Source organism: Dendrobates tinctorius, unplaced genomic scaffold, assembly GCF_039654945.1.
Source record: "Dendrobates tinctorius isolate UK_male_01 unplaced genomic scaffold, ASM3965494v1 ptg000033l, whole genome shotgun sequence".
NCBI classification, from domain to species: Eukaryota; Metazoa; Chordata; class Amphibia; order Anura; family Dendrobatidae; genus Dendrobates; species Dendrobates tinctorius.
In genome coordinates, this window is record NW_027361701.1 from 16,792,117 (window position 1) to 16,815,528 (window position 23,412).

A 23,412-nucleotide genomic window follows, 5' to 3' on the forward strand; every position below is an offset into this window, starting at 1 on the left:
GGCGCAAGGGGGGTGAGGAAGAAAAATGGAAAACAGCAGACACGAGCTCTGATGAGTGAACTGAGTCACTTATCCAAGTTTGGAGGCTGCTGGATGTGGTACGGGGAGGCGCAAAGGGGGGTGATGGGGCTAAAAAGAGGGGGAAAGGGAAGGGGGGTGGGGGGATTGGGGTGGATGAAGCGAGATCAGACAGGGATCAAAACACTTACAGTTGTCTCTCTTCTATCTTGTATTTTTTCTTCTCTGTTATTTGAAAAAGGGGATTGTGGTGTCACAGGTTTCAGTGGTACCACAAGGCCCAGCACAGTAGGAGATACTGTTGTGTGACTGCTCTGCAGGAATCGTTAGCTAGTGTGAGGACCTGCAGTGTGGTCACAGACAGGTGACAGACAGGTCACAAAGCGGTCATACTGCTGCTCTGACCTGTCATTGGTGTAATCGATGATGATATCAATCACACCAATCCAAGCTAGCCCTGGTGACACCGCTGTTGCCAAGCACCGGCCTAAGATCAGAGCCAACAGCTCCGATCCTAGGCAGGGCACAGCGTGGTCACACCGTGGGTGTGCTCTGTGATTGGCACGATTGAAGTAATCGTTGATCAGTGGCTCCAGGCCATGCCTATGATCGGAGCTCAAAGCTCCAATCCTAGGCAGGTCAGCGGCAGGTCACAGCGCGGTCATTGCGATCGGGTCCTTTCAGGTCATGCCTGGTGTTGCCAGGCACCAGCCTAGGATCGGTGCCCGATCCCAGGATGGGCCTCAGTGTTTCAGGCAATCTGATTGGCTTAAACACTGAGAAATGCTGCGATTGGCTGTACAGAATTGAACAGCCAATTACAGCGATCGTGCTTGCGGGAGGGCGATGACACCCCCCAAGATGATGGCACCATCTACCCACAGGCGCCAGAATTTTAATGCAATCACCGCCGACTTAAGTTGCAGTGTCGCATTAAACATATAATAATAATTTTATTTCTATAGTGCTGACATATTCCGCAGCACTTTACATTTTAGAGGGGACTTGTACAGAAAATAGACATTACAGCATAACAATAAAACAGAGATCAAAACAGATACCATGAGGAATGCGGATCCTGCTCGCAAGCTTACAATCCATGAGGAAAAGGGAAGACACGAAAAGTAGATGGTAGCAATTGCTTTCAATGTTCGGACCAGCCAAAGTGTAATAATCGGCTGTTCATGTAACACTGCATGAACTGGTTATCAGCCTAAGTATGTAACAATACAGACACAGAGGGCTATTAAATGCATAAATCAAGTGAGAACATGTGATGTAATGATCCGTCCATAGTCAAACAGGCCCAGGTCACGTGGACTGATCACTACGTCAGATGTCAGAAAGGGGTTAACACAGCTGTCGGGTGACCCGGGACTAGGGGTTCCTTCCCTGTAAAAGATAAATTTCAGCTCACCTCTTGTAAGTTCGTAAGAACTATTGAAAAGCTCTGAGCGCGGACACGTCTCTGCCAGGACGTATAATGACTCCAAGAAAAGGAAGAAAGGTCCAGCTCCAGAAATTTAAAATCCAGGATTTTTATTGTATCATGTTTAAAATACATTCATGGCTGCTTGTGATCAAGTACTCTGAGTCTAAGAGCATTTGTGCTCGAAACGCGTACAGAGACCTGGAGAATATCCCCATGCGGTGAGCTTTGTTGCCGTTACTTGATCACAAGCAGCCATGAATGTATTTTAAACATGATACAAAAAAAATCCTGGATTTTAAATTTCTGGAGCTGGACCCTTCTTCCTTTTCTTGGGGTTCCTTCCATGTCCCTACCACTGAGGGGGGCCTAGCTCACCCTATTCCCTGGAATACTTCTGAAGGTGACAATGCCAGGGCTGCCACCCTTGCCTTATCTCCTGATTTAGCCCTCTGATCTCTTCCTTCACCTAGGAAGAGGGGCGCCACTGTGCACCGTAGTACACCAACTAGACAAGCAAGGCTGCACAAACAAGGGTTAACAAACACCAGGCATACAAAATATTCACTCACATATAACAGAGGAATGCATCGGGGAATGGAGGATAGGGAAAAACAAATTAGAAAAGGGAAGGAAATTACCACACTAACAAACCATGAAACAGTCACAAATAACTCCTTCAAAACTCCTCATAAGAACACCTCTCCTCCTAAGGCCTGTTTCACACATCAGTTTTTCACAATCAGTCAAGATCCGCCAATTTTCCGTTTTTTTTCCCCATTGACTTTCATTATCGGCGGATTTTGACTGATGACTGTCTGTTGCATCCGTATTTCCGCGGATCCGACAAAATTTTGGCGTCTGCAGAGATCACCGAACGGACCATGCAACTTTTTTTGCACTCCGGATCCGCATTTTTGCCTTTTAACCCTGAATCAAGTGTCGCTGCTGGTTGAAAATTCTCTCTCTCTCCTTACCCGCAACCTCCATTCCTCTCGCGAGATCTCCAGCCCCATCCAGCGAGATGACCGTGCGATCTCCAGCCCCACATCTGATCTCCGGCCCCATCCCGTGAGTTGACCGGTATTTATTTTTTTATTATTTTTTTTCCTGCCGCAGTTCCTTTAAATTTTTACCATCGGCGGATCTGTACATCCGCTGTCCCCCGTTTCTGTCAGTCCGCCTGTGGATCCGTTTTCCGCTATTTTGGCGGATTTCGACTGACAGAAAAAACAGAAGTGTGAAACAGGCCTAAGCCATGCAGCATGCAGCAAATGCTAGTTCTGACATGGATTTGAATCAGGACCCAGTTTATAAAGTGGACGGGACTAGCTAACCGAGCTGAGAGTTTCCAACATGGTGATTAACCACTGCTCTGCCAAAAGAAATAAAACACTATTAAAGCAAAGGAGATGTGCTTGTTCTCACCGCAGGAGTAGGAGCAATCTGAAGCTGCGATCTTCTGGCTACTGTCTCTTTTGGTAACCCCGTGACATTAGATATGCAAAAACCTCTAACAATCTATCAGTGAATCTTCTTACTTTAGTTATCTAATAAATTCATGTTTCCCTGTGGGCCTTAAAGACAAATATGCTCTAGAAGTGAAAACTTTTACGTGACTGAACAAAATGTGCAAACTTACCCTATATTCAAGAGCAAGATCAGTATGGTCATCAATGTCAACTTTGGCCATCAAAACTTTTCCTTGTTGTTTAGCAACCACCTTTTCCAAGCGTGTTCCCAAAATCTTGCATGGTCCACACCATCTAAGAAAAGATACATTGTTTTTCACTTTAACAAGATGTTACAGATAAAGGCTGACAATATATCACATTTTAGGAATAAAATATATACAGTGGTGCTTAAGAGTTTAAGTAGCAAATATTAGACATTAGTCACCCAAATGTCAATAATATTGGAAAACAACACAAAGTAATTTGCGATCAAAAACTCTTATTAATATAATGGGATAAATAGTCACACACTTAATGATAAAATTCAATAATCAGCAGAGGAATAATACATTGACTCCGTTAAAGGGAATCTGTCCCCCCATTTTTCGAGTATTAGCTGCCGGCACCACCATCAGGGGCTTATCTACAGCATTCTGTAATGCTGTAGATAAGCCCCCAATGTAACCTGAAAGTTAAGAAAAACGAGTTAGATTACACTCACTGGGGGGGGGGGGGGGGGAACGGTCTGGTCCGATGGGTGTCACAGTGAAGCATTTTGGTTGTATTTACAAGAACTGAGTTCAGGCCGCTAAACGAGTGTGATCAACAATATTGACGTCGTTCGACAATTTTTTCCCGGCCTCTTTCCACCGGCTGAGTAATAATGATGGGGACAGAACAATCACTAATAGATCAATCTGTCCCCATACAGTATCATCATGTTATCAGCAGCATAACTGCAGTTTTCACCGGGCCATGTGCTGGTGAGAACAAAGATTTTTGTTCTGGCATACACAAGCCACTTACTCGATGAATAAGCAGCATTTTGCTTGTTTAGTATAATACACCCCATAGTCCTCCATATAGTATAATGTACCCCACAGTCCTGCATATAGTATAATGCACACGTCATAGTCCTCCATATAATATAATATGACCCATAGTCCTCCATATAGTATAATACTCTCCCCATAGTCCTTCATATAGTATAATACACTCCTCATAGTCTTCCATATTTTAAAATTACACTCCTCTGTCCTCCTTATACAGGGTGGGCCATTTATATGGATAACCCTAAAATATAATGGGAATGGTTGGTGATATCAACTTCCTGTTTGTGGCACATTAGTATATGGGAGGGGAAAAACTTTTCAAGATGGGTGGTGACCATGGTGGCCATTTTGGATCCAACTTTATTTTTTTCAATATGAAGAGGGTCATGTGACACATCAAACTTATTGAGAATTTCACAAGAAAAAACAATGGTGTTCTTGGTTTTAAGGTAACTTTATTATTTCATGAGTTATTTACAAGTTTCTCTTTGTTTACAGCCATTGACATGTCGCAGAGGTTAACACCTGAGGAGCGGATAGAAATTGTGCTGATGTCTGGTGAACGCGGTTCCCGGGTCATTGCAGCAGATTTACAGTGCCTTGCGAAAGTATTCGGCCCACTGGAACTTTTCAACCTTTTCCCACATATTATGCTTCAAACATAAAGATACCAAATGTAAATTTTTGGTGAAGAATCAACAACAAGTGGGACACAATTGTGAAGTTGAGCGAAATTTATTGGTTATTTTAAATTTTTGTACAAAGTCAAAAACTAAAAAAATGTGGGGCATGCAACATTAATCGGCCCCTTTAACTTAATACTTTGTTGCACCACCTTTTGCTGCGATTACAGCTGCAAGTCGCTTGTGTCTCTAACAGTTTTGTACATCGAGCGACTGAAATTCTTGTCCATTCTTCCTTGGCAAACAGCTCGAGCTCAGTGAGGTTTGATGGAGATCGTTTGTGAACAGCAGTTTTCAGCACTTTCCACAGATTCTCGATTGGATTCAGGTCTGGTCTTTGACTTGGCCATTCTAACACCTTAATATGTATATTTGTGAACCATTCCACTGCAGATTTTGCTTTATGTTTGGGATCATTGTTTTGTTGGAAGACAAATCTCCATCCCAGTCTCAGGTCTTTTGCAGACTCCAACAGGTTTTCTTCAAGAATGGTCCTGTATTTGGCTCCATCCATCTTCCCATCAATTTTAACCATCTTCCATGTCCCTGCTGAAGAAAAGCAGGCCCAAACCATGATGCTGCCATCACCATGTTTGACAGTGGGGATGGGGTGTTCAGGGTGATGAGCTGTGTTACCTTTACGCCAAACATATCGTTTGGCATTGTTGCCAAAAAGTTCGATTTTGGTTTCATCTGACCAGAGCACCTTCTTCCACATGTTTGGTGTGTCTCTCAGGTGGCTTGTTGCAAACTTTAAACACTTTTTATGGATACCTTTGAGAAATGGCTGTCTTCTTGCCACACTTCCATAAAGGCCAGATTTGTGCAGTGTACGACTGATTGTTGTCCTATGGACAGACTGTCCCACATCAGCTGTAGATCTCTACAGTTCATCCAGAGTGATAATGGGCCTCTTGGCTGCATCTCTGATCAGTCTTCTTGTTTGAGATAAAAAGTTTAAAGGGATGGCCAGGTCTTGGTAGATTTGCAGTGGTATGATACTCCTTCCATTTCAATATGATCGCTTGCACAGTGCTCCTTGGGATGTTTAAGGTTATGGAAATAATTTTGTATCCAAATCCGGCTTTAAATTTCTCCACAACAGTATCATGGACCTACCTGTTGTGTTCCTTGGTCTTCATGGTGTTCTCTGTGCTTCAAACAGTACCCTGAGACTATCACAGAGCAGGTGTATTTATACAGAGACTTGATTACACACAGGTAGATTATATTTGTCATCATTAGTCATTTAGGACAACATTGGATCATTCAGAGATCCACAATGAACTTCTGGAGTGAGTTTGCTGCACTGAAAGTAAAGGGGCCAAATAATATTGCACGTCCCACTTTTAAGTTTTTGACTTTCCACAAAAATTTAAAATAACCAATAAATTTCATTCAACTTCACAATTGTGTTCCACTTGTTGTTGACTCTTCACCAAAAATTTACATTTGGTATCTTTATGTTTGAAGCATATGTGGGAAAAGGTTGAAAAGTTCCAGGGGGCCGTATACTTTCACAAGGCACTGTAAATGCAAGACACCCTACGCAAAAAAAACTATCACCATTTCCATTTTATTTAGGTGTATCCATATAAATGGCCCACCCTGTAGTATAATACACTCCTCATAGTCCTCCAAATAATATAATACACTCTTGATAGTCCTCCATATAATATAATACCCTCCTCATAGTTCACCATATAGTATAATTCACCCCCATAGTCCTTCATGTAATACAGTGCACTGTCCATAGTATAATGCATCCCATAGTTCATGTAGTATAATGTATTCCCAATAGTCCTCGTTACAGTATAATGCAGGTCTCATAGTACATATAGTATAATCCACTGCCCATAGACCAATAAAGTATAATGCAGCCACCCCACAGAATAAAAAGTAGCCCCCTCAGAGTATAATGCAGATCCCGCATAGAATATAATGCAGCCCCTCATACAATATAATGTAGACCAGGATAGAATAAAATGTAGCCCCCTCATAAGGTATAATGCAATTCCCCCATAGAATGTAATGCAGCATACTTTATATAGCTGTCATGATCCATGCTGGATCATGACTGATATAAAGCACAGGTAACCTTTTTTTTTTCCCTAAGCTGTGCTTAAGGTGTTTTTGCCCCCGGTGGTCATTAGGATTATTGCACTGTGTGTCGTTTGTTCTAAGTTTTCCCCCCGGTGGTGGTGAGCGTCATTGTACTCTAGTTTCTTTTGTTTAGTGCACATGATTATAATGCAGGTGTGATTGCTGGCTCTGCTATAAAAGAATCACAGGTGTTGCAATCAGTGTTGGTGATAGTGTTCATTTCAACCATCCTTGGTGGAGGAAGGAGCTGGAGAGCAGCTCTGACATAGCCTGATGTGAAAGGAGTCATAGAGGATTTCCTTAGCTCTGACAGAGCTTGGTGGCAGCGATTCAGGAGGAGAGCTGCATGCTGGTGGTGGCCTCTGTTGCCAGGAGCAAGTGCAACAGAGTAAAGCTAAGTTGTGTTTCCCGTTTGTGTTTTCTCCTTAGTGTGTATTAGTACAGCGGTGGGGCCAGTGCCTGTGCCACCCAGCTCGCTAGCAAGGGATAGGTGTAGGGTGTGCTAGGGTGACAGGTTCGTGATCGGCGCCCGGTGCGGAACCAGCATAGGGAACGTTAGGAGCGGTAGGGACACTGACCCAGGGGAGTGTAGGAGGTCTCCACATCCCCTTTCCCTATCTCAGGGCCCACTGTTGTAACTGGTTTCCCTACCCCTTGTCTTTCGTTATCGGCCTGCGAGCCGTGTCACACAGGACGGGTCCACGTGACAATAGCATAATGCAGACCCCCCATAGAATATAATGCAGCCCCCCCTCATATAGTATAATGCAGCCCCCCATAGAATATAATGTAGCTTCCTCATATAGTAAAATGCTGCCACCCCATTAGAATATAACAGCCTCCTCAGAGTATGATGCAGCCCCCCATATAATATAATGTAGCCCCATCACAGAATGTAATACAGTCCCACAGTCTAGTACTCACTCACGGATATATTTATATATAAAAAAAAAAAACCCCAACAACAACAACACACAATCCTCACCTCCTCGATCCCTGTGCTGATCCAGGTTCTGCTCCGGTCTCAGCAGCTGCGCTGCCCAGCACACAGCGGGTACAGGAGGAAGTGACATCATCGCGCACCCGCAGTGTCAGAGGCAGTGGGGAATGATGAGAGAGGGAGCTCTCCCTCCATCATTGCCTTCAACTGTATCGGCGTCCGTGATGCCGATATAGTTGAATGTGGCGCAAGGGGGGATGGAGCGGCTGGCACCGTGCGGGCACTCCTGACTCAGGCCCAATGTCAGCAGTGTGGAGTGCCGCTATTAGCGGCACACCACTGGCTGGGGGCCCCTGGGGAAGCGGGGGCCCTAGGCATCTGCCAAATCTGGATTGCCGCTAACACCGGTCCTAGATATAATATACTGTGTGCACAGACATTGTAGGTTATATGCAGGGTAATATATGACTGATGTAATATCTGATGTCTGTATATATAGTATAATATATAGCATATATAAAGTGCTCTCAGTGAGAGAAACAAAATAGGAATCTTGTGGGTATGATACCTTTAATGGCTAACAAATTATAGTAAATGTTACAAAGCAAGCTTTTGGGACTGCTTACGTCCCTTCATCAGGCTGATATAACAAAATATTTGAAGAAACCTTATTTCTATACAGTTTAAAGCACCTGCTAGTGTGATACATGGACATTTCAATAAGCAAATACTGAGCTTGAAGAGACAATCCTTAATTAGTTAAGATTACATCAGTGGTGTGAAAGTTCTGTGAGATCAAAGGGCTGTTTGGAGGAAATAGCTCAGATATGGTAATGGGCCATAAAACTTTCTGACAAATTGAGTCCTGTGTGAATAGATTCAAAGATGGTAATGAATTTATGTTCCCCCCCCCCCCGGTGTTTCTGTGATTTAAAATTGCCTTTTAAAATGACAACTTTCATATTGTTTATGTTGTGCCTGGATCACAGAGATGTTTAGCCACAGGTAAATGTTTTTTTTTGTCTGTAATTGTATGATGATGAGACCTCATCCTTGCTCTCAGTCTCTGCCCTGTCTCAGTTTTTTTCGGTTTTGCGTTTTTGTTTTTCGCCCCCCTCCTTCCCAGAGCTATAACTTTTTTATTTTTCCATCAATATGGCCTTGTGAGGGCTTATTTTTTTTGCGGGACGAGTTGTACTTTTGAACGACACAATTTTTGCTAGGTTCACTAAATGCTAAACCTAACCTGCCATTATGTTTCTCCAGGTCATTACGAGTTCATAGACACCAAACATGTCTAGGTTCTTTTTTATCTAAGTGGTGGGAAAAAAAATTCCAAACTTTGCTAAAAAAAAAAAAAATTGTGCCATTTTCCAATACCCGTAGCATCCCCATTTTTCATGATCTCAGGTTGGGCGAGGGCTTATTTTTTGCACGCTGAGCTGACGTTTTTAATGATATCATTTTGGTGCAAATACCAGATACGATCTTTTGATCGTCTGTTATTGCATTTTAATGCAATGTCGCAGTGACCAAAAAAAACGTAGTTCTGTCGTTTTGACTTTGTTTTCTCGCCATGCCATTCCGCGATCAGGTTAATCTTTTTTTTTTTTTTTAATTGATAGATCAGGCGATTCTTAACGCGGCGATACCAAATGTGTGTATGTGTGATTTTTTTTTTTTATTGTTTTATTTTGAATGGGCCAAAAGGGGGGGTGATTTGAACTTTTATATATTTTTTTTTATATTTTTAACCCCTTAACGACCGCCGATACGCCTTTTAACGGCGGTAATTAAGGGTACTTAAACCACAGCGCCGTTAATTCACGGCGCTGTGATTTAAGTGAATAGCGCCCCCCAGTGTCGGATTTTCTCCGGGGTCTCGGCTGCCAGGGGTAGCCGAGACCCCAGAGAACATGAATCGGTCGGTTTTTACCGACCCCCGCTTTTGTGATCGCCGTTATTAACCCTATAATGGCGACCGCAAAAAAAAAAAAAAAAAAGCCGCGATTTTACATTTAATTTCTCTTTCCTCTGATGTGATCGCACATCAGAGGATAGAGAAATAGGGTCCCCGATCCCCCCGGTCCCCTCCCGGTACCTCTCCCTTGTCCTCCGTCCCCTCCCGGTGGTCCCGCGCCCGCCGGCGTCATCCGATGGGCGCCGCCATCTTGAAAATGGCGGGCGCATGCGCAGTGCGCCCGCCGGGAATCTGCTGGCTCCGGCTGGCAGATTCCATTCATTATTATGATCACTATGATAAACGATCATAGTGATCAAAATAATAAAAATAGTACATAACCCCCCCGTTTATCACCCCCTTATATAGGCACACATAATGAAATAAAAAAAATATTTTTTTTTTCAGTTTTCCATAAGGGTTAGGGTTAGGCTAGGGTTAGGGTTAGGCTAGGGTTAGGGCTAGGGTTAGGGCTAGGGTTAGGGCTAGGGTTAGGGTTAGGGTTAGGGTTAGGGTTAGGGTTGGGCTAGGGTTAGGGTTGGGCTAGGGTTAGGGTTGGGCTAGGGTTAGGGTTGGGCTAGGGTTAGGGTTGGGCTAGGGTTAGGGTTAAGGGTTAGGGCTAGGGTTAGGGCTAGGGTTAGGGCTAGGGTTAGGGCTAGGGCTAGGGTTAGGGCTAGGGTTAGGGCTAGGGTTAGGGCTAGGGTTAGGGCTAGGGTTAGGGCTAGGGTTAGGGCTAGGGTTAGGGCTAGGGTTAGGGCTAGGGTTAAGGGTTAGGGTTGGGCTAGGGTTAGAGCGAACTAGGATTAGGGTTGGGATTAGGGTTAGGGGTGTGTTGGGGTTAGGGTTGGAGCAAGAATTGAGGGGTTTCCACTATTTACCAACTTTGGGGGTCTAAAAATTGGGGTCTAAAAAAATCACTTTTGTGGAAATAAAAAAGACTTTTTATTTTCACGGCTCTGCGTTTATAAACTTCTGTGACGCGCTTGGGGGTTCAAAGTGCTCACCACACATCTAGATAAGTTCCTTAGGGGGTCTAATTTCCAAAATGGGGTCACTTGTGGGGGGGTTTCCACTGTTTAGGCCCATCAGGGGCTCTGCAAGCGCAACATGATGCCCGCAGACCATTCCATCAAAGTCTGCATTCCAAAATGGCACTCCTTCCCTTCCGAGCTCTCCTATGCGCCCAAACAGTGGTTCCCCCCCACATATGGGGTATCAGTGTACTCAGGACAAATCGCATAATAACTGTGGGGGTATGATTTCTCCTGTTACCCTTGTAAAAATAAATTTTGGGCGCGAAAAGATCATTTTTGTGGAAAAAAAATGGATTTCTTATTTTCACGGCTCTACGTTATAAACTTCTGTGAAGCACTTGAAGGTTCAAAGTGCTCACCACACATCTAGATAAGCTCCTTCATGGGTCTAGTTTCCAAAATGGAGTCACTTGTTGGGAGTTTCCACTGTTTAGGCCCATCAGGGGCTCTGCAAACGCAACATGATGCCCGCAGACCATTCCATCAAAGTCTGCATTCCAAAATGGCACTCCTTCCCTTCCGAGCTCTCCCATGCACCCAAACAGTGGTTCCTCCCCACATATGGGGTATCAGCGTACTCAGGACAAATCGCATAATAACTGTGGGGGTATGATTTCTCCTGTTACCCTTGTAAAAATAAAAATTTGGGGGCGAAAAGATCATTTTTGTGGAAAAAAAAAATGGATTTCTTATTTTCACGGCTCTACGTTATAAACTTCTGTGAAGCACTTGAAGGTTTAAAGTGCTCACCACACATCTAGATAAGTTCCTTAATGGGTCTAGTTTCCAAAATGGGGTCACTTGTTGGAGTTTTCCACTGTTTAGGCACATTAAGGGCTCTCCGAACGCAACATGGCATCCGATCTTAATTCCAGCCAATTCTGCGTTGAAAAAGTCAAACGGTGCTCCATCCCTTGCGAGCTCTGCCGTGTGCTGAAAAAGGGGTTTACCCCCACATATCGGGTATCGGCGTATTCAGGAGAAATTGTACAACAACTTTGTGGTTGATTTTCTCTTTTAACACTTGTGAAAATAAAAAAAATTGGTTCTGAAGTAATTTTTTTCCAAAAAAAAGTTAAATGTTAATTTTTTCCATCCACATTGCTTTCGTTCCTGTGAAGCACTTAAAGGGTTAATAAACTTCTTGAATGTGGTTTTGAGCACCTTGAGGGGTCTAGTTTTTAGAATGGTGCCACTTTTGGGTATTTTCTGTCATGTACACCCCTCAAAATGACTTTAAATATGATGTGGTCCCTAAAAAAAAATGGCTTTGTAAATTTTGTTGTAAAAATGAGAAATCGCTGGTCAACTTTTAACCCTTATAACTTCCTAACAAAAAAAAATTTTACATCCAAAATTGTGCTGATGTAAAGTAGACATGTGGGAAATGTTATTTATTAAGAAATTTATGTGACACATCTCTCTGATTTAAGGGCATAAAAATTTAAAGTTTTAAGATTGCAAAATTTTAAAATTTTTTGCCATATTTCTGTTTTTTTCATAAATAAACACAAGACTTATCGAAGAAATTTTACCACTAACATGAAGTACAATATGTCACGAAAAAACAATCTCAGAATCAGCAGGATCCATTAAAGCGTTCCAGAGTTATAACCTCATAAAGGGACAGTGGTCAGAATTGTAAAAATTGGCCTGGTCATTAAGCTGCAAACTGGCTCTGTCGCTAAGGGGTTAAACATTTTTTTTTTTACATTTGACATGATTCAATAGTCTCCATAGAAGACTAGAAGCTGCCACAACTCGTTCAGCTCAGCTACATAAAGGCGATGAGCAGATTGCCTCGATGTAGCTGAATCCCTGATTTGCTATGAGCGCTGACCACTGGGTGGCGCTCATAGCAATCCAGCACAAACAACCATAGATGTCTCCAGGAGACCTCGGGTTGTCATGCTGACACACCGGTGACCCGCGATCGCGTGACGTGGGTCACAGGTGTGCATATTTCTGGCACTATGGATGGAAGCACCATTTAAATGCCGCTGTCAACGTTTGACAGCGGCATTTATCTAGTCAATAGCCACGATGGATCGAGATTCCACCTGCGGCTATTGCGGGCACACGTCAGCTGTTAAAAAACAGCTGACATGTCCTGGGAAAGTTATGGGCTCACCGTCGGAGCCCACATCAAAGGGAGGGATACCGACATTGGCGTAAATATATGCCCGATGTCAGCAAGGGGTCAATTGGTGGCAGTTAAGAGTAATTATAAGTAGGGTACTTATATAAGGGTATAGCACCACCCCAGCGTTGGAAAATCTACGGGGGTCACAGCTCTGCAGAACATATCAGGGCCATTTTTTACAGTCCAATCACATGACTGCCGTTATTCACCGAATACCAGTGATCACATTAAAAAAAAACTGATATAAACTTAATTTCTCTCTCCTCGGATATGATCAGAGAAGAGAGAAATAGGATCACCCAAGCCCACCACAGTACCTTAGGTACCGAATCCATGATCCCCCAGTCCAACTCCTTTGGCAGAAAGAAAATGGCAGGTGCATGCGCAGTGTGCGTGCCAAGATCCGCTTGCATGCACCTGGCAACCACTGGGAATTTTCTCATTGGCTGATGGCTTCTGGTTACTGTGGTAGAACCTATCACAGTGGTTGATCAAGAGCCCCCAACATTAGTAAATATGGCTGTGCCTCTCTTCTCTACTGTAATTGTGCTGGGACAGAAGAAAGATACACTATGTTTGAGTGCTGCCCTGTCAGTGATGGAAAAAAAAGACAAAAAAAAACAAAATTTCTACCTCCGTGTCTGTAAATCCTCTAAACCCAATTGATTACCCCGCTCAATTCTTTGTCTGCCCCCTTGTCAGATTTTTTTTTGATAATTTTTATTTTTTTCAGTTAGAGTTATGCTCATTAGGGTTAGGCTTAGTTGTTTCAAAAGTAAAACATTTTTAGTTTGTCTGATTTTTCTCTTTGTTAGTATGTTTTTGAGTAAAATGTAAATTGCTCTTTTAGTCTATAAACTGCTGATAACATGTCTTTGAATTTTAAAGCACAAAATTTTGTATTTGTTTTCAGAAAATGACAAATGGTCAAAATAAAAAAATGCAGTGCCTGCAGACCTCAAATAATGCTAAGAAAACAATTTCATAATCATTTAAAAACAACAATACTAATGTTTTAACTAAGGAAGAGTTCAGAAATCAATATTGTGTGAAATAACCATGATTTTTAATCACAGCTTTCATCCGTCTTGGCATGCTTTCCACCAGTTCTTCATACCACTTATGCCACTCCTGGTACAAAAATTTAAGCTATTCTTCATTTGATGGCTTGTGACTATCCATCTTCCTCTTGATTACATTCCAGAGGTTTTCAATGGGGGTCTGGAGATTGGGCTGGCCATGACAGGGATTTGATGTGGTGGTCCTTCATCCACACAATGATTGACCTAGCTGTGTGCATGGCACATTGTCCTGCTAGAAAAACCAGTCCTCAGAGTTGGGGAACATTGAATTAGCAGAAGGAATCAACTGTTTATCCACGATAACCTTGTATGCGGCTTGATTCATACGTCCTTCTCAAAAGATTAATCTGTCCAATTTCAGCCTTGCTGAAGCATCCCCAGATGATCAACAATCTTCCACCAAATTTCACAGTGGGTGCAAGACACTGTGGCTTGTACGCTTCTCAAAGTCTCCGTCTAACCATTAGACGACCAGGTGTTGGACAAAGCTGAAAATTAGACTCATCAGAGAAGATTACCTTACTCCAGTCCTCTATGGTCCAATCTTTTTGTCTTTGGCAAACTTCAGCCTGGCTCTCCTTTGCTTCTCATTGATGAAAGGCTTTTTTTCTAGCTTTACATGACTTGAGCCCTGCCTCTAGGAGCCTGTTACAAACTGTCCTTGCCAAGCACTTTACCCCAGCTGCCATTTGCCATTCCTTTTGTAGGTCACTTGTAGAACACGAGGGTGAAGGGCACCATCCAAAATGAACAGAAAATGTGGTATCAACCTGGAGTATGTCAGAAACAACTATGTAAGGCTAAAGAGAAGAGACATACTATGCACAAGGGAACACCAAAATTTAGCAAAAATGTCAAATTTTATTCAAAAACCTGAGAACACACCACAGGTTCACTCGGCGAGTGTGGGTTCACTTTGTTCTAATTTGTTTTTTGTGCATATTATGTACGATTGTAATGTGTTTAGTAAGGGGTTTATAATATCCTTAGCCAGGAGAACCAAGTTCTTTTTGGCCAGAAGGGGGCTATTAATATTAGCCTCGACCCCTCCTTCCCGACGTTCCACAGGAATGTCGGGATGAGGATAGTTGGGGAAAGGCGTACATCAGACTGTGAGTTCACAAAATCATGAAGTTGTCCAGGGCTTGGGGATTCCCCCTGGGATCTAGGGAACAAAATGCTTCCACTTTTTTGTTGAAGACATCGGCAAACAGGTCCATGACCGGGCCCCCCACATTCTCACAATCTGGTCGAACACGGATTGGTTCATAACCCATTCGCCCTGTATCAATTGATGGCGGCTCAGAAAATCTGCTTTTTGGTTTTCTACCCCCGAATGTGTAATGCAGAAAGGGACAGAAGATTGTTCTATGCTAAACTGAAGATCTAGGAAGTAGAGTTCATAAGGGCCCGGGATCTTGTTTTCCCTTGGTGGTTTAGATAGGCTACAACCACCTGATTGTTCGAGAACACCCGAACGTGACGACCCCATAGAATGTGTAGGAAGTCTGCAAAAGCGTGACCTACTGCACAAATTTATTTCTGGTTCAAAGACGCCTCGAGCTCCCAGCCTGTCCACACTCCCTGAGTGACCCTGTCACCCAGATGAGCCCCCCACCCCATGGAGCTTGCGTCGGTGGTAACTACACGGGATACTTCTGTTACTCATGGAATCCCTTTGGACAGATTGTCAGTGTCTTTCCACCAATCTAGGGAATGAGTAGTGGCTAAGGCTAGAATGTGGCCCTCTAAGTGACCCTTTAAAGTGATCTGGTTCTTTAGAATGTTCCACTGTAGATCCCTGGTGTGTAATTGTGACCATTGAACTGCTGGTTAAATAGGCGGAAAGGGAACCTAGTAATGACACGGCCTTCCTCAAGGTCATAGAGGGGTTCAGGGAGGCTCTTGACACTAGATCTATAATCTTCCCATTTTACTTTGTTGGGAGACAGCATTCCTGTTTCCGGGAGTCCAACGTTAACCCCAGGAATACCTGTACCATGTTTGGCTCTAGCCTTGATTTTAGGTTCAGAAGCCAGTCCAGTTCTGTCATGGTACTCATTACTCTGTCCACCTGTTCTCTGCAGTGTTGAACTGAGTTGCTTGCTATCAAAAAAACACGCAGGCGCAATAGCCTGATGTCAGTTCTCGAGCAGCGTGCACTGTGCATGCCCAAGAACTCTTGTCACAGCGCAGGCACCCCTATACAAACCAGGAGGTGGCGGCACACAGGGGCATAATAGATGGTGGACGGCGCCCAGACACAAGACAAGTGGCATGATGGACGGATGGTAGGCAGCTGATACAGGGGGACACACCATACCTTTGGGACGCATTACAGGTATGAGGACCTAGTTATAAAAGTCGATATTTCAGCGTTACTAGGGGTCAGAAACAGAAGAGCCACATTCACAGAATGGAGCCTTAGTGCTGCTGAAGGTGGCTCTTTAACATAAAAACGCCCTGGGGGTGACAAGTTCCCTTTAAGGGACTTAAATGCACTTTCAATCTCTGATCTGATAGCTAATCTCAACTCAGAGGCGAAGTCTGGGGTTTCCTCAAAGATTACTTGTCCTATGCAAGAACTACAAAGCTTCTTGTCCAGGATACCGGCAATGCTCTTTGGTACATGGGGTAACACCTATGTTTAGTTTTTTCCCAATGTTTTTTTCCTAAAAAGACGAGAGAAGGGGACCCCAATTCCATAGTAAACTTTCACGAAGATCACTCACCCCTCTGACGCAGTCGCAGGTACCGGTTCTGGAGGAGGCATAGGATCTGGAAAGGACTCTTTAAGGATGGTGTTGTCTCTTTTGCGACCCTGCTGTGTTGTGTGGAGTGACTGTTGGATCTTCACTTGTCTGTGGAAGGACGTCTCTCCTGTGGCTCTGGCAGCTGCTGCTGAAGTTGCTGGTGCTGCTGATCGCTGTCCTCCATGATTCTGTAGGACTTAATGCATCAGGGAGTGTTTGTACACTCCCATTTTTAAATTAGCTGCCCAGCGTCGTCACTTCTGGTCTCCCTCCTGTGGCCACATCACCAGGGAGCGATCTCACTGCGCATGCGCTGGCCGGGAACCCGGAAGCCCCACTTTTACTTCCAGAGTGACGGACATTTTTCTTCTGCCTTCAGGACACACGCCACCTGCGCTTGCCAACCGGGAACCTGGCAGCCCCTGCGTCCTCTCCAGAGCAGCAGCGGCACATACTCCTGCTCACCCAGCAAGACCCTTCGGTCCCAGCGGTGGCAGCATCAAGCATCGAACCAGCCGTGACAGGGTGCTCCCCGCTGCCGGAATTCGGACTGGTCGACCCTGGATCCGGAATCTTCAGCATCTTCCTACAGGTACCGAACACTGAAGGTTCCCCGTCAGGGAAAGGAAACCAACTGATGCGAGGGAGAGGTACCGCCCTTTTATCTGTAGGTTCCCTGTCCCTGAAAGGTGGATCCCCTGTCTCCGTGATAGAGAAAGTAAACTTTTTCAATATGACGACCTAATTTTATCAAATTCTGTGTTGTACCTGTGGGTTCAAATTGCTCACTATAAACCTGGATAACAATCCTTGAGGGGTGTATTTTCCAAGATGGCGTCACTTTTGCAAGTTTCCACTGTTTAGGTAAATCATTGGCTCTCCAAACCAGATTTTCGATTCTAGCAAATTAAATTTTGCTTTTTAAAACAAAAAAAAATATATATATAAAATGCGTCTCCTTTCCTTCTGAACCCTACTGTGCGCTCTAACAGTTTTTTTTCCCACATATGGGGAATCCGCAACCACAACAAATTTTGTGGTTCATTTTCTTTTGTTATCCTTGTGAAAATATAAAAAAAAAAATAGGGTCTAAAGTAAAAATTGTGAAAAAAGTTATGTCCATTTTTTTCCTTCCATGTTGCTTCGGTTCCTGTGAAGCATGTGAAGGGTTAAAACACTTCTTGAATGTGGTTTTAGGTGCCTTGAGAGTGCAGTTTTTAGAATGGCACCACTTTTGGGTGTTTTCTGTGATACAGACCCCTCAAAGTAACTTCAAATGTGACGTGGTCCCTTAAATAAATTTTGCTGCAAAAATTAGAAATCACTGGTCAACTTTTAACCATTATAACTTCCCAAGAAAACAATATGGTTTACAAAAAAATGTGCTGATGTAAGGTAGACATGTGGGAAATGTTATTTATTAACTATTGTATGTGATATATCTTGCTGATTTAAGGACATAAGAATTCAAAATGGCAACATTTTCGCCAAATTTCCATTTTTTTTTTTACAAATAAATGCAAGTCATAACAAAGAAATTTTACCACTAAGGTACAATATGTTGCAAGAAAACAACCTCAGAATCAGTCGGATCCATTGAAGCGTTCCAGAGTTATTACCTCATAAAGTGACAGTGGTCAGATTTGTAAAATTTGGCTTGGTCAATAAGGTAAAAAATGGCTCAGTCACTAAGGGGTTAAGTGTTCCTACATTGTTTATGAAAAACTCTTGAATGTTTTGGAATTCTATAAGATAGATTATAACTTACTGTGCATGGAAATCTACTATAACTGGTGATTCACTCCCAACAACTCGATCCTGAAAGTCATCTTTATTCTGAACATTGAACGTCACTCCAGAAGTCTGTGATACATGGATGGTATGAGTAGAGGTAAGGACAGGTTTTGCTGAGGCTTTAAATAGCAGACCACATGTTTGCGTGCACAGGGTACGGTAGCTAGGAAGGGGTTGTACTGGGCCAGTGAAACTTCTCCCAAATGAAGAAATAAACTGTTTTAACATCAACCTCTGTGCCATCTGGAAAGAGAAATAAATACATTTACAATAGAGCATTTATTTATTTTATTTTTTTTACTTTCCACAGTAGTGACACAAACAGATGTAAGAGGAAGAAAACAAGAAAAGGTAAAGGGCAACTAAATGTAAATATGCAAGGAAGTCCCCAAAATGTTTAAAAATTACATTATGTAAGTTCTCCGTGCATTTCCCTCAATGTCACCATTAAGGCTGTGTGCACACGTAGCGATTTTTAAGCGTTTTTGCCGCGAAAACGCTGCGAAAACGCTTAAAAATCGTGTACAGAACGCCCCCCATGCATTCCTATGGCATTCCGCACATGCTGTGTTAATGCTGCGCTTTTTTCCGCGGCGGAATCGCATCGCAGAAAAAATCGCAGCATGCTCATTCTTTGTGCGGAATCGCAAAGAATTGCCGCGATTCCGCACCCATAGGAATGCATGAGAATCGCTTACTTCCCGCATGTGGCTATGCCCACCATGCGGGAAGTTAAGCGTCTCATGTGCGGTTGGTACCCACGGTGTGGAGGAGAGGAGACTGTCCTCCAGGCCCTGGGTACCATACCCCTGTAAAAAAAGAATAAAAAATAAAAAAATCGGGGTATATTTACCTTCCGGCGTCCCGCGATGCATTCCCGGCCTAAGCGTTCCCAGTAATGCCTTGCGGCAAGGTCCTGTGCTGACGTGGTCTCGCGAGATCGCTATAGCAACGCGAGACTACCTCATCACAGGTCTCGCAAGGCATTACTGGGAACGCTGAGGCCCGGGAATGCAGCGCGGGACGCCGGAAGGTAAATATACCCCGATTTTTTATTTTTTTTTTAGCATTTTAACATCCTATCTTTTACTATTGATGCCGCATAGGCGGCCTCAATAGTAAAAACCTGGTCACACTTGTCAAACACTATGTTTGACGAGTGTGACCAACCTGTCAATCACTTTCCAAGCGATGCTTCAAATCGCTTGGAAAGTGCTTGAATATCGCACGCGAAAATCGCGGCAAAATCGCGATCATAATCGCGGTAAAATCGCTGTGAAATCGCGCGATTTCTGGGAAGGAGTCCGGTTTTTAGTAAGCATTTTAAAACGCTACGTGTGCACATAGCCTTAAGGTCCTTCCCCCATCTGTACAATTTAGTATTTTGGGTAAGACGTCAAAACCTGATTTTTCATTACATATATTTTGATCAGACATTAACGCACCAGTGTAAGGCTATCGGCCCACGTAGCGTTTTAAAACGCACAATGAAAACCGGACTCCTTCCCAGAAATCGCGCGGTTTTACCGCGATTTTACCGCGATTCTGTTCGCGATTTTGCCGCGATTTTCTCAAGCACTTTCCAAGCGATTTGAAGCATCGTTTGGAAAGTGATTGACAGGTTGGTCACACTCGTCAAACAGTGTTTGACAAGTGTGACCAGCTTTTTACTATTGAGGCCGCCTATGCGGCCTCAATAGTAAAAGATAAAATGTTAAAAATGATAAAAAAATAAAAAAAATGGGGGTATATTTACCTTCCGACGTCCCGCGCTGCATTCCCGGGCCTCAGCGTTCCCAGCGATGCCTTGCGAGACCTGTGATGACGTTGGTCTCGCGTTACTATAGCGATCTCGCGAGACCGCTGGAGTCACGCGAGACTACGTCATCACAGGACCTTACCGCAAGGCATTACTGGGAATGCTGCGGCCCGGGAATGAAGCGCGGGACGTCGGAAGGTAAATACACCCCGATTTTTTATTTTTTATTCTTTTTTTTTACAGGGGTATGGTACCCAGGGCCTGGAGGACAGTCTCCTCTCCTCCACACCGTGGGTACCAACCGCATATGAGACGCTTAACTTCCCGCATGGTGGGCATAGCCACATGCGGGAAGTAAGCGATTCTCATGCATTCCTATGGGTGCGGAATCACGGCAATTCTTTGCGATTCCGCACAAAAGAATGATCATGCTGCGATTTTTTCCGCGATGCGATTCCGCTGCGGCAAAAAGCGCAGCATTAGCACAGCACGTGCGGAATGCCATAGGAATGCATGGGGTGCGTCATGTACAAGATTTTTAAATGTTTTCGCAGCGTTTTCGCGCCGAAAATCGCGGCAAAAACGCTTAAAAATCGCATGGTGGGTACACAGCCTAAGGGTATGTGCACACGTTGCGGATTCTACCGCGGATTTTTCCGCACAAAATCCACATCTCTTAACAGAAAACGCAGTTGCGTTTTTGATGTGGATTTGATGCGTTTTTTTCAGGGCGGTTTTGCCTACATTTTTGACAGCAATAAAGATACAGTTAGGTCCATTTTTCTAATTTGGTTCTAGACATTACCACAATGAATTTTAAACAAAACAATTCAGTTGCAGTTGAAGTTCAGACTTTCAGCTTTCATTTTAGGGTATCCACATTAAAATTGGATGAAGGGTTTAGGAGTTTCAGCTCCTTAACATGTGCCACCCTGTTTTTAAAGGGACTAAAAGTAATTGGACAATTGACTCCAAGGCTATTTCATGGACAGGTGTGGGCAATCCCTTTGTTATGTCATTCTCAGTTAAGCAGATAAAAGGCCTGGAGTTGATTTGAGGTGTGGTGCTTGCATTTGGAAGGTTTTGCTGTGAAGGAAACATGCAAAGGAGCTCTCCATGCAGTTGAACCAAGCCATCTTCAGGCTGGGTTCACACGTAGCGGAACTCTCGCGGAAATTACCGCGAGAATTCCGGAATTCCATTCCGCGGGAAAATCGCATTTTAAATTCCCGCGATTTTTCCGCGGAAAAACTAGCATTTTGCAAGCGTAATTAGCTTGCAGAATTGCTAGCGTTTTCCAAGCGATCTGGAGCATCGCTTGGAGAACTGATTGACAGGTTGGTCACACTCGTCAAACATAGTGTTTGACGAGTGTGACCAACTTTTTACTATTGAGGCCGCCTATGCGATCCCGCGAGAACGGACGTCATCGCTCGCAAAGGCTTACTGGGACCGGAAGCGTGGAGAGAGGCGGGAAGGCTGCGCGGGACGTTGGAAGGTGAGAATAACAATATTTTTTATTTTAAATTCTATTTTTTATAGGGATATGGTACCCAAAGCCCGGAGGACAGTCTCCTCTCCTCCGGACCGTGGGTACCATCCGCAAATGTTCTGCTTACTTTTCGCATGGTGTGCACAGCCACATGCGTAAAGTAAGCAGAACAATGCATTCCTATGGGTGCGCGATCGCCGCGATTCCGCGAAATTAGTGAGCATGCTGCGTTTTTTACCGCGAAGCAATTCCGCCGCGGTAAAAACCACAGCATTAGCACAGCATTGCGGAATCCCATAGGAATGCATGGGATGCTTATTTTCGCGGCAAAAGCGCGGTAAAAACCGCCGCGAAAACGCAAAAAAAAGCCACGTGTGAACTCAGCTTTAAGATGCAAAAACAGAAAAAACCCATCCGAGAATTTGCTACAACATTAGGAGTGGCAAAATCTACAGTTTGGTACATCCTGAGAAAGAAAGAAAGCACTGGTGAACTCATCAATGCAAAAAGACCTGGGCGCCCATGGAAGACAACAGTGGTGGATGATCGCAGAATAATCTCCATGGTGAAGAGAAACCCCTTCACAACAGTCAACCAAGTGAACAACACTCCCCAGGAGGTAGGCGTACCAATATCCAAATCTACCATAAAGAGAAGACTGCATGAAAGTAAATACAGAGGGTTCACTGCACGGTGCAAGCCAGTCATAAGCATCAAGAATAAAAAGGCTAGACTGGACTTTGCTAAAAAACATCTAAAAAAGCCAGCACAATTCTGGAAGAACATTCTTTGGACAGATGAAACCAAGATCAACCTCTACCAGAATGATGGAAAGAGAAAAGTATGGCAAAGGCGTGGTACAGCTCATGATCCAAAGCATACCACATCATCTGTAAAACACGGCAGAGGCAGTGTGATGGCTTGGGCATGCATGGCTGCCAGTGGCACTGGGTCACTAGTGTTTATTGATGATATCACACAGGACAGAAGCAGCCGAATGAATTCTGAGGTATTCAGAGCCATACTGTGTGCTCATATCCAGCCATATGCAGCCAAACTGATTGGTCGTCGTTTCATACTACAGATGGACAATGACCCAAAACATAAAGCCAAAGCAACCCAGGAGTTTATTAAAGCAAAGAAGTGGAATATTCTTGAATGGCCAAGTCACTCACCTGATCTCAACCCAATTGAGCATGCATTTCACTTGTTAATGACTAAACTTCAGACAAAAGAAACAAAACAGGGCGCATACACTGTGTGAAACCTTTAAAACACAATTGTAATGGTGAGGCAAGGAGAGACTCACCTGATAGGGTTGTGAAACTTCGGTCACAACACTTACAAACGCATGAAACAGCTGCTGCAGTCTGCACAGGGTCCAAGGACTTGTAAGTGAAGATGGCTTTAAAGTGCAATGATACACTGCGCTGCTGTAGGTATAATTCAAGGAAATTTATTGGTGCCTATGCGTTTCCTGAGCTGTCCCAGCTCACTTCATCAGGGCATGATACAAGCATGCAATGCAGGAGTTTATATACAATCCAAAGTGGGGAAAAAAAAAAAAAAAAAAAAAAAAAAGGGGGCAGGACAAGTAACTGCCACATCAGCAAGGCAATGGTATAAAACACATTAAAATAACTGTATTTTAATAGAATATATTAAAACAGCATATAATAAGAATACATACTCAAAAACAATAAAAAAGAAAATGTA

The 23,412-nt window shown here is 43.7% G+C and overlaps 1 protein-coding gene across 2 annotated transcripts in view; it reads right to left on the minus strand.

Annotated features, from left to right (window-relative positions):
* The window catches only part of TXN2 (thioredoxin 2), a 139,709-nt gene that overhangs the window by 84,782 nt on the left and 31,515 nt on the right, over nt 1-23,412 (minus strand). For both annotated transcript variants that reach the window (XM_073573003.1, XM_073573002.1), the window contains exons 4-6: nt 23,006-23,129; nt 18,420-18,688; nt 3,090-3,213 (exon numbers count right to left, since the gene is read on the minus strand). In XM_073573003.1, coding sequence (XP_073429104.1) covers nt 3,090-3,213; nt 18,420-18,688; nt 23,006-23,129 — 517 coding nt within the window. The remainder of the gene's footprint in view (nt 1-3,089; nt 3,214-18,419; nt 18,689-23,005; nt 23,130-23,412) is intronic.